This window comes from Monodelphis domestica, chromosome 1, assembly GCF_027887165.1.
Source record: "Monodelphis domestica isolate mMonDom1 chromosome 1, mMonDom1.pri, whole genome shotgun sequence".
Taxonomy (NCBI): Eukaryota; Metazoa; Chordata; class Mammalia; order Didelphimorphia; family Didelphidae; genus Monodelphis; species Monodelphis domestica.
This window is the reverse complement of record NC_077227.1, coordinates 84,569,776-84,582,027: the sequence shown is the minus strand read 5'-3', so window position 1 is coordinate 84,582,027 and position 12,252 is coordinate 84,569,776. Positions and strand designations below refer to the sequence as shown.

General features: G+C 33.1%; 1 protein-coding gene across 14 annotated transcripts in view; it reads left to right on the top strand.

Annotated features, from left to right (window-relative positions):
- The window catches only part of PCGF5 (polycomb group ring finger 5), a 152,813-nt gene extending 141,371 nt beyond the window's left edge, over positions 1 to 11,442 (top strand). For all 14 annotated transcript variants that reach the window (XR_008912876.1, XM_056802643.1, XM_007478822.3 and 11 more), the window contains one exon: positions 5,428 to 11,442. Coding sequence is in view for 13 of the 14 variants with exons in the window: in XM_056802643.1 (XP_056658621.1) it covers positions 5,428 to 5,475 (48 nt within the window). In the remaining variant the exon portion in view is untranslated. The remainder of the gene's footprint in view (positions 1 to 5,427) is intronic.
- The last annotated feature ends 810 nt before the right edge of the window (positions 11,443 to 12,252 follow it).

Below are 12,252 nucleotides of genomic sequence, written 5' to 3'. Positions count from 1 at the left end.
CAAGAGTAGTTATGCTCTAACTGCACAATCAGGACATTGTGCTTAACATGACCCAAAGTTACATGAATATTTTTAGCAGCAGCCTTACACTTTTTTATTATTGGTTTACATACTGACTTTATTCTCAACTAGAGCACCTATGTTCATTTACAAAGGAACTACCGTTTAGCCACATCTCCTCCTCTCTGGTACTCGAGCAGTTGGTTTCTAACCTAAAGTACTCACCTTTATTCCTTTTAAACTTCATCTTGTTACTTATATAGACTTGTTCAGCCCTTCAAGATGGACTGTCAGATGCCTTGCTAAAATCCAGATATACTCCATCTACAGCATAACTTGGTATGACTTGTTAGTGAAGTTGTACTGCTTCTTAGAGGGCACGTGCTGTTCATTGTAGAATGATCTGGAGATAAGCATCGGGTCCCACCTTCTGCAATTTCTCCTGGTACCTTTCTCATTGTTTTACAGTTTCTCAAATTTCTTTGCTAATGGTTCTATCAGTTATATCTGTAATTATAATTCTTCTGAATCTGACGACTTCAACACATTTAAAGAAAGTATTGGCTCTTGTATCATTTCTCCATCCATCATCAGTTTCAGTTCCCTCTTAAGCACATTTGTTTTCCAGTGGTAGATGTCATTCAGTGGGCATCATTATGGATAACCAAACAAAAGCAAAGGAGGAGTTTTGAGAAATTGAGCTTTATGTAATCAACTAATACCATACTACATTCCAATTGAACTTATGCTTCTCATTGAAAATATACATGAATAAACTGTTATTTTACTTAATTTGAGGGATCATCAAAGCAGATGGAGTAGAACCCTCAGCTCATTCAGATTTTGCCCTTTCTAGGATTATTCATACATTATTCTTTCCACTGATTTTTATTTGTCTCCATGCCTCCCTAAAGCTTTTGTTCACATCCTTTTCTTTTTTTTTTAACTTTATTTAGTCAATTTAGAATATTTTTCCTTGGTTACAAGAATCATGTTCTTTTCCTCCCCTTGCCATAGATGATGTGCAATTCCACTGGGTTTTACATGTATCCTTGATCAAAACCTATTTCCATATTGTTATGTTTGCACTCCAGTGATCCTTTACAGTCTACATCTCCAATCATATCCCCATCAACCCTTGTGATCAAGCAATTGTTTTTCTTCTGTGTTTCTTTTCCTACAGATCTTCCTCTGAATGTGGATAGTGTTCTTTCTCTTAAGTCCCTCAGAATTGTCCTGGATCATTACATTGCTGCTAGTAGAGAAGTCCATTACATTCAATTGTGCCACGGTGTATCAGTCTCTTTGTACAATATTCTGCTGTTTCTGATCCTTTCACTCTGCATCAATTCCTGGAGGTCATTCCATTTCACATGGAATTCCTCCAATTCATTGTTTCTTTGAGCACAATAATATTCCATTACCATCAGATACCACAATTTGTTTAGCCATTCCCCAATCAAAGAGCATCTCCTCATTTTCCAATTTTATGCCACCACAAAGAGCGCAACTATGAATATTCTTGTACAAATCTTTTTCCTTATTATCTCTTTGGGGTACAAACCCAGCAGTGCTATGGCTGGATGAAAGGGCAGACAGACTTTTAGTGCCCTTTGGGCATTGCCCTCCAGAATGGCTGGATCAATTCACAATTCCACCAGCAATGCATTAATGTCCCAATTTTGCCACATATCCTCCAGCATTCATTACTTTCCTTTGCTGTCATGTTAGCCTATCTTCTGGGTGTGAGGTGGGACCTAAGAGTTGTTTTGATTTGCATCTCTCTGATTATAAGAGATTTAGAACACTTCTTCATGTGTTTATTAATAGTTTTGATTTCTTTATCTGAAAATTGCCTATTCATGTCCCTTGCCCATTTATCAATTGGGGAATGACTTGATTTTTTGTACAATTGGTTTTATAAATTTGAATAATTAGGCCTATGTCAGAGGTTTTTGTTATAAAGATTTTTTCCCAATTTGTTGCTTCCCTTCTAATTTTGGTTGCATTGGTTTTATTTGTACAAAACCTTTTTAATTTAATTAATTTAATTTAATTTTTAATTTTAATTTTAATTAAATTTTAATTTAATATAATCACATTATTATAATCAATAATTTAATCAACAATTTAAAATATAATACAATTAATAATATAATCAATAATAAATTAATATAATCAAAATTATTTATTTTACATTTTGTAATTTTTTCTAGCTCTTGCTTGATTTTAAGGTCTTTCCTTTCCCAAAGATCTGGCATGTATAATATTCTGTGTTCACCTAATTTACTTATAGTTGCCTTCTTCATATTCAAGTCATTCACCCCTTCTTAGTTTATCTTGGTGTAAGGTGTGAGATGTTGATACAGACCCAATCTCTCCCATACTATCTTCCAATTTTCCCAGCAGTTTTTATCAAATAGTGGATTTTCATCCCCAAAGCTGGGATCTTCGGGCTTATCATAGACTGTCTTGCTGAGATCACTTACCCAAGTCTATTCCACTGATCCTCCTTTCTGTCTCTTAGCCAGTGCTATATTGTTTTGATGACCACTGCTTTATAGTATAGTTTGGGTGTTCACATCCTTTTAAGACTAGGGTTCTTCAGCAAACTCCCTGGGCAGCCACATAAACCTATTTAGATGATTCTTGCTTTTCTTTCTCATCAGAATCATTGTGTTTGTATTATCAGTCTTATTTTGGGTTTTTTATTTTGTTTTGGCTCCCAGCTCTATTGAGACATTTTTTTTTTAGTTTTAGAGGCTCTGGTCATCTATTTTATCTCTTCTTCCACTATTTTTTCCCCTGGCCTTCCATCAAGTATATGCCTTCTTAACATGTTTTAGTTCCTCTTTAGTCTGATGTCTCTTTTTAATAAAGTGTATTATCCACTATTATATTTCATTCAGTGAATCCCATTTTGCCAAGTCTTAGTTGATATATCATGGAGTTTTCTTGGGTTAAAATTTCAAGTCTGCTTTGTTCTTGATGCTCTCCCACTGATATTTCCTCCAATGATGTTATTTTTTCCATGTCATACCTGTTGTTCTTGATAAAACCATTTTATATCATAATTCTTTTTCCTTGACCTCCATTTTCATCTTAAATTACTTGTGATTGTTTATATGTATGAATAAAGTAACACAATAAAGGCATTAATTCAGACAGAGAGGGTTATTATTTTTACCAACTGGTAGAAAAGTAAACTTAATTTTTATATATAACAAATCTTTAGGGAAAAGGTGGCTAAAATTGTCCTTTCCCTATCTAACCTTATGACTAAGAAGTGATGGATGAATAATAATAATTGGCTACTTACACATGTCATTTTATTTATACCTATAAATAATCAACCTCTGTTGTCCTGGTGTTTGAAGCCCATGGGAAGTGATTTGTACCCCATCGGCCTTATGAATGTAAACCACTATATAGCTCTTTATTTATTTCTTCCATTCCAATTTCCTACCCACAACCTTAAGGGTAAATTAGAATTGTTCCTGAATTGGTAACTCTTCAAGGAAAATCTGCAAAGCTAAATTCCTAAGGATCATCCACTGGGCTTCCCTTGCTTTACCAACAGTATTTATGATTTGTGGCAAACAGATCCATTAGAAAACTGAACCTATGTTTTCTCAGAATGTGAGATTAGAAGGAACCTTCCAGTTTATATACAATAGTTTAAGTCTCTCATTTTACTGATGAGGAAACGGGCCCTAAGAGGTTACATGACATTTTCTAGGTCAAACATAAGTAAGAAACTAAGTTAAACCCAGTATCTTATAACACATTCAGCTCTCATATAAGCCCTGGTAACCAAAAGTTCAATAGAAAATAAAAAGTAAAAATATTTATCTAGGAAAAATAGATAACATTCTCTAAAACTTTGGTCACATAATTAAATGTTTGGATATTTTAACCCAAAATCCCTAACTATATTATCAATAAATATTATATTGATTAAATTATGTTTTTCTTTAGTTTGTAACAGAGGACTTAAACTATTGGTCTTAAGAAATTGTTAGACCTCACTTATTTTAATAATTTCTATAATGTCTGTTTGCAATTTAACTACACTCCAGATGTGTGAGGTATTGCTTAATTTAAGGCATGTCAATGGGGAGCTGTCATCTTATCTTCTTTTGTTCCCTAAGAACCTTTTTATTTGCTTAAACTGCCCTGATTTTCCAGAGGCAGGAAGAAAGCAGATCTAGAAATGATCATTTTGAACCTTTTTATTTGCTTAAATTGCCCTGATTTTCCAGAGGCAGGAAGAAAGCAGATCTAGAAATGATCATTTTGAAGAGCAACCTAAATTGAAAAAGAAATCTATAAGGTGGTTAGGGCAAAAGGGAGGCCTATAATACTATAGGTAATAGACTCCATTTGGGGCACAAAACAGACAATTTTTTAGTCCTTTATCTAATTTGCCTATATTGGGCAGAATCCAAAGGTGGTCTGGGATAGAGTAAATATACACTATATTTGTAAATGACTTACCTGGCCTCCTTTAGATTACCTGACATTTTTCTTTATTGTATACTTTTATCTGTCTAATTTTTATAATCAGACATCATCTTTTTTTTTAATATTTTGAAACTAGATACTACTTTACTGTTTAAAAAAAAATACCTAAGGGGGCAGCTGGGTAGCTCAGTAGATTGAGAGCCAGGCCTAGAAATGGGAAGTCCTAGGTTCAAATCTGGCCTCAGTCACTTCCCAGCTGTGTGACCCTGGGCAAGTCACTTAACCCCCGTTACTTAGCCCTTACCACTCTTCTGCCTTGGAACCAATGCACAGTATTGATTCCAAGACAGAAGGTAAGGGTTTTTAAAAAATACCTAAGAAGGTACGATATTAGACCATGAGTAGTTATTATAGTGCTTCCTAAGTGCTGGGGGTGGAAAGAGAAAGAAAGCAAATAGCCTACAGAGGAAACTTCAAAATTAAAAATCAGAATTTTAACCAAAAGTTTTTGATTGTGGAAACCCTGCTCTTATTCCTAATCATAGAGGAAGGGGAAAAGTGGTTAACTGAAACTTGTCTTACACCTGAATTATCCTAAGTAGACTTTTGCCTACTACTGTTTTCAATCTTTAAAAAAAAAAAAAAGGTATTTCATAGAGGGTATCCAAGCTTGCCTAAATTAAAGCAATTATTGAAAACTCCTAAACCCCTGCCATTTTTTAAAAGTGATTAATGAATAGTAGTTATACATCTGAAAATTGAAACTAATGAAGTAAAAAAAATTAGTAAAAATATTCCTGATTTTAACTCATAATTACTAATACTAGGAGATATCTAGTAAGTAAATTATAATCTATAATTTAAAATTCTCAAGCTCTTTAAATAGATGTCTTTATTAAGCTATTAATTTGTGCTTTATGTAAATCTAAACTATAAATTTCTCATCTGATTTTTATTTTGTAGTCTTACCCCATGGTATTGCAGTATCGACCAAGAATTGATTTTGGTTAAACCAAAGGGCATAGATCCCACCAAGAGGAATCCTGCACTATTTGTTTACCCATCGACAGATTGCACAATGAATGGATGTGCTGGACTAGGGAGACACAACTAGAATTTCAGCATGCAAATAAGAACATTGTCTTTCTTTAAATTGTCAACTGCATCTTTGTCATTTCTATTAAGAACAAACCAAGTGCCATTCTGCTACTGAAATCTCTGCATAAGATACCTGTACTGTCCAACCATTGCATTTGCAAGTCATAGCTGAATCCAGTCCAGTGTATCACCAAGATTCAATCTGCTGACTTTTTTGCTCGCCTATTCCAAGACTATACTAATACCAATGTTGATTACACTAGGAAATGGCAGTGCTCAGTCTTTGTGGTGTTACAGTTTTCACATATTTACTATTTTATTGATTATTGTTTAAAATAATAGTACTGTACAAGAACTTAATGATTATATCTTGGAATTATTTTGTATTAAAAATATACTTAGAAAAGTGGTTACCATGCCACTGTCTTGTTCTTGTTCAAAATTTCCCATGTGTACAAGTAGAGTTTCCTCACAATATTGTGTAAGAGTCCTTTTTTTCAGTGAATGTTAATTATTCTTCAGATAACATTAAAATACAGAATAATTATAGTCATTTTTAGTTGTCTAAATAGAATCTACCAGTAGCTCTGGAAGGCCTTTGTGGCCTCCTGGGTGCAATTTTATGTAACATATGAAAACTGAAGTGAGATTCATAAATATCAGGACATTGGCAGCTGATCACATTTACAAAGTCAGTGTGTACGTGAAGTTATTACTCCCTCCATAATGCCTTATGGATAAGCAGGAGCTGTGAAGTGAAGCGACATTGTGTTACCCATTTTGTATATGTCTCCCTGTTTGATTTTATTCAAGTTAGAGTACACTTTGAAAAAAGTTGGCCTTAGGTATGTGTCGTTGTGGCATGCAAAGAGTTACGATGACTTTAACATTAAATGTTAGAATTTGTAGTCGTTATGACATTAGACATTTTGTGGCTTTCAAGAGTCTCAGAGGAAATTGTATATTAAGATTTTTGTCAGCTGTCACGTTTCCGAACAGTATTTTTAAAAACAAAGGTAATGCAGTATGGCAGATGAGCAGACTAACCAAAATCAATGGTTAAGGGGATTTCATTTTAGATCCTTTAATAATCAAAGAAAATAGGACTTTTGCCTTATATAGGAAAAAAAAACACTTAGGAAAAATTAAGTTTTATTGTGATTAGAGCTAAAATAGCATACTTGATTTTATAGCTTTTGTAGATACATGTCCTTTGTTATCTTCCATTCATTTCAGATCAATTTGCAAGTCAAGAGTTCTATCTTATTGTAATTCTTGTATCATTTCATATACAGCCACCATTTGAGTAAGTTAAAAAATTACATTGATGCTCAAAAAAGAGGAAAATTACTTAAGCAAAGTTATATCAATAAATTAGAAAACAAGTTGACTTGTTTTTTAATAAGTTAAGTGGGGAAGAAACTTCAAGATTAAGAATAAACTATCTGCTTTAGAAATTTGACCTAAGCAGTTTGCGTGTTAAACACAGTCTAATGCACTGTATGTAATACTAAAATTTCCAGTAAAATGTAGCTTGTAAATTTTCTGAATCAACTCCTTAGTATTAGTAATAACATAGCTAAAATCCTAATATATTTTACAGTATATAAAAGGCTAAGTCCTTTTTAACATATCTTTGATAAAACTTTTTGATTTAAGAAATTGTTCATTCTGACTTTGTTAGAAAATTAATAGCAATATTTTTAGGTTTTCATTTGTCCCAGTGGTTCTTTGGGAGGGTTTGCAAGCAAATTTTAAAAAGCAGACTGGGAAAAGGGGAATTTGTTTGACTTTGAATACTTGGAAATAGATTTTTACCCTTGCCCAACAAAGCCCTCTTGAATTGAGTAAATGACTAAAGAAATTATTTTTGCTTTGCTGCTGAGTTCAATTGAGCGACTCCCCTCTTGTATTAGAAAATTCAGTATAAATTTGTCTTAACCTGGCCAGTAATTAAAATAGCATTTCAGAGTTGAAAATAATTTTTTTTTTATTAATTCAACCATTAGGGAACTTTTTTTTAAACCACAGATAGAAAACTTAGTTATTTCTGTGTTTTCTGCCAAGAAGCATAGCCTTAAATACATTTTTATACGTACCTGATTTCTTAGCTATTTAAATTTATGCTGTTCTAAACATTACTTAATCATATTTAGTTGGCTATTTTTCTACCAAATAATTACACAATTTTAGGGAGTCTTATTCTAAAATTCTTTTGTTTCATATCAGTGTGTAATGCATGTTTTTAAGTGTAATTGTAATATGTCAGTGTGCAAAAAAAAGTGGGGGAAAGATGAAAATTATATAAAGACAAACATAATATGGATTAGTTACATATTTTAAGAAGGACATAAGTAATGCAAAAATATCAAATGATTGACTTGTACTTCACAGCTTTGTCAGCCTCTAAAATAGACACATGATGTAATCTCCACCTGTTCTGATATATATATATTTTTTTAAATGACTGTAGGTTAAAACTATTTGCACATCTAATAAGATTATAAATCCCCAGATGCTTACTCCCATAAATCAGGTTTTTGTACTTCTAAGAAGTTATACATAGAAAATTAGAATATGATTTTTAAGATTTATTATATAAATTTAAGGTATACACATAAAATAAGAACTCTCACATTTAAACTCTTTGGAAAAATCAGTCAGCAGCTAATGGAATCAGAGAACAAATTGAAACATAACTAATTCCTTAAAAGTTATTCAATTAATTAAGCAATAAACTAAAGGGACTTGACTGCCAGAAAGTATTTTTTTTTAACCTGTTGTTAGTTGCCTTAGGGGGAAAACTCTTAAGTGTATATGGGCAAGTCCAGGAAGCTTGGAGAAAAGAAGGGTGTTTGCTAAGCACAGACATCTCATTAATTGAAGCATATAGGGATCATTGTCAGATTGGACCTTCGTTAGATTAACCAGAGGTTATTAGGAAACATAAGGAGTAAAATGTAAAGCATGTTGGTGAGGTATTTTTGTGGAGCCTGGGAAAATTTGAATAGTGTCTTTATAACTCTCAAAGAAAATGTATTATCTCCTTTGTTGATATTGAAAAATCTCTTCCTTCCTAATATGCCACATTTTATATTTGTAAATGAGTAGGCCTAAACATGGCATTCGCATGCATCCTAAATAAATTGCAATGGATTCTTGAGGGGGGAAACATAGATGTTTATCTTATGTGATGTTGTGACTGACTCATTAGCTTTATTGACAATGTTATTTAAGAGAAAGTGCCTCATTGCTAAAACTACATTTCTGTCTTACATTTACTGCATAAATTTTGAGTAAGAGAATGTTTTGGTTTGTTTTTCTTAGGAATTGTTTCATTATTTAAATAGTGATTTTTTAAAATGAAACGTTTAGAAAATTTTCTTTTTGAAAGATTTTTTTGTTAAACAAATAGGCATCACCAAAGACACATTTACTGTTAGGTAATGATGTTGGGAGAAAAGCAATTTTAATACTTTAAAGATTGGAAGCATTAAGTTTGGAATTGAATTAATTTTCTATTCTTTTAGGCAATAACCTTGATTGGTTGCGATAAAATTCACCAAAGAAAGGCATCAGACTGAACATGCCTGGTGAGATAAGTCATATGTAGGTTTTCTTTTTAACAACCTACACTACCTTACAGATTAAACTAAATCCCCAAAGATGGGAATGAGATGAGCACAATTTTTATTTCTGGTAGACTGGATTAGAATAAAAATAAAGGCATTGAAGTCTGGCCTTCTCTACACAATCTAATTCTTTAACAATGAAGTTCAGGTCAAATTTTTCCATTTTGAAATGAAAAGCATTTTTTCTGTGGTGGCAGCCTTTTCTGTATTTATGTTTATTTCATACCTGGTCAGGTGATATAGAAAATATTTTGAGCACAAGCTCTGTAGAAGTACTTGGCATGCTTAACCTTTAGGCAAGATTGATGTTCAGAAAAGCTTACATTTATTTTTGCCACCAAAAAAAATCATATCTTTTCATAAGAGGGCCTATATTTTATTCTTAAAAATAAAAAACAAAATCATAAGCCCCAACTTTATAGAGATTTGCTTTCATTGTTATTATCCAACAAAGGATCCAAATAAGGGCGTTTCCATTTTCCAAACTACATTATTGTCCTCAGGATCTATGTTTTTTGACCAACTTCTAGGAGAAGTTATCGTCTTTTGCAGACCTTTTGATATCTAAGCAAAAAGACCATCATTTGAGTGTCAATGATAATTCATTTAAAGGAAATTGCATGTTGATCAAATGTTGTTTGATTATATGAATTTAGAAAGTAAATGTCATTCTTTTGATTGGAAATCAGATAAGCTTGGAAGTGCCATGATCATAATTCCAAATCATTAAGCCCTGTGATTCAAGACTGAGGTCACCAAGCCAAGAAAAAGGAGCGGGGTGTTTGCCATCACTGGCTTTTGAACAAAGAAACATTTTAAAGTGTGCCGTCAAACTCGCAACCCTTCCAAAGCACAAAATACCCAGCTCCTTCTGGATTTACTTGATTTATCTTAGTAATATTTTGTTGGGGAAGGGCCAATTTGAAGGCTCATAAAAATGTATTGAAATGTATCATACAGGGTTTGGTGGCTTTTTCCCCCTTAAAACAATGTCATAACTAATTTTAGATTGTTGATAGTAACGATGAAAAAAGATGACTTTTTTAATATGGAGAAAAAGTTTTTACAAATACTTTTTGCTTCCTTATATTTTAAAAATAAAGTACTATAAGAAATTGAGTACATCTTAGGAAAATTTAAAAAAATAAAAGGAAAAAAGTAATTTTAATGACCATTTAATTATATGTTTATGCATTTTTTCTCACATTGAAACCTGACTTTTAAGCTATGATTTCTTCCCTGCCTCAATTGTCATCAAAAATATCAGCTACTCAAGTAAAAGCCTATGTCTGGGTATCTATAATATATAAAAGCATTTACATATGTTTATACATACACACATGCACATATATCTCATTAGGTCTAATTTTCTTCCTTCTATAGATCTCTATGGAATTTAGATCTAATCAAGTACAGATGCTGACTAGTATAGGTTTCTAGGTAGTGTTTGGAAAAACACTTAAAACAGTTTTATCCCTTAAGTCTATTCATATTCTGTACTTTAATTCACTGAAGTGGGAGTTCTACTTGTTAAAATCTATACTGGGATCAGCCCCAAATAGTTTTCTTTTGTTACTTGGGATTTTTTGTTTCCTTTTTAGGATGGGGATGGGAGGGGGGTGGGCCTAAGTGACCTTAAGCAAAGCTGTGATCCAAGAAAGGAGAAGAAAGGACCTAGGGTGTACCAATGTTCTAATGTTTCCTTGCATCTGGTCAGCCACCAGAGTGATTATCAGTTTTTAATACAATAGCCCTCACAAAACTGAAAAGATCATAGGTGATATTGTAAAGTTATGTTGCTAATTTTCTTTTAAAATATAAAATATTTTAAGCTTTTTGTCAAAAGTGGTAACATCTTAATACAAATAAACCTTTTTGTGGTTGTAAAATTTAGCTTATAAATCATTCAAATTGAAGTGAAAGAAATACCAGGTCATTGTTAATGACTTAGTCTATTAAGAATATATGTATTTTTGTAAAGAAAAAGTACTTGTAGATATTTAATCAGTCCAAGAAATATCTTTGTTTTGCAAAAATAAAATGCTGCTTAGAGAATAGAGTTCCTTAAATATTTTTTATTTTTTGTGCTCAAATGTATTTTCTGTTGATTTATGGAATGTTCTGTATAAAGCTGTGTATAGTTGTTACAGTTGGGGCTAAAAGCATTTTTTATCGGAATTTAGCCAAGTATGTTTGACCATGTCACAAATAGTATCTTTGTTATTAAAATTTTGATTGCCTAATAGGATCATGTGTTTGTCTTTTTTAATACTCATGACTGTAGACTAATTCTCTCTCTCTCTCTCATATACATATATACACACATATACACATATATACTTGGAATTATTACCCATATGCCAAATAATAGTTAAGTTCATTTAAAAATTGTAGATTTTCCCCCTTAAAAAGATTTCCTTCAAGAAAGAAAACGCTGTTTTGTTTCAAGAGGTCACCACGTGAGCGTGTTGAGATTTTACCAAAATCCCGCCATTCCTGAGAATATGAAGCTCGGATCCTCTGCTGGACTCGTCACTGCATCGGTGGCGGTGCCCTTTTCCCTTGTTTCTGTTCCCGTCTAGTTTCACCCCATGTGCCAGAGGCCTCCTCCTCTTCCTCCCAGACCCCTTGACGTTGTTTAGGGGACCGACAGTGTAGACGGGCTGTCTGGGCTGCTACTCTGAGACAACCTGAGAAAGTGTTTATGGACAGCTAAGTGACTTGGTAGACCAGAGAGACCAGAGTTCCATTACTGCCTCAGCGACTGTTAGCTCATTGACCCTGGACAAGTAACTTAACTTCTCACAGGGTTGATGTGAGTGAGCATCAAATGAAATAATACAGTGCTTTGCAAACCTTAAAGCACTATTTACATAGTAACACTACATAGAAGAAATGGGAACAATTTGGTTGGGGCAGAGACCCGACATCAGTCAATTAGATAGCATTTTTGCTTTATTACACCTTAGAATCCCATTTCACGAAGTCACTCGGAGCGCAAGCAGGAACCTCCCGTAGGCGAACTCACTGGTACTTGGGTCGTGCTTTCCTCTGCCTC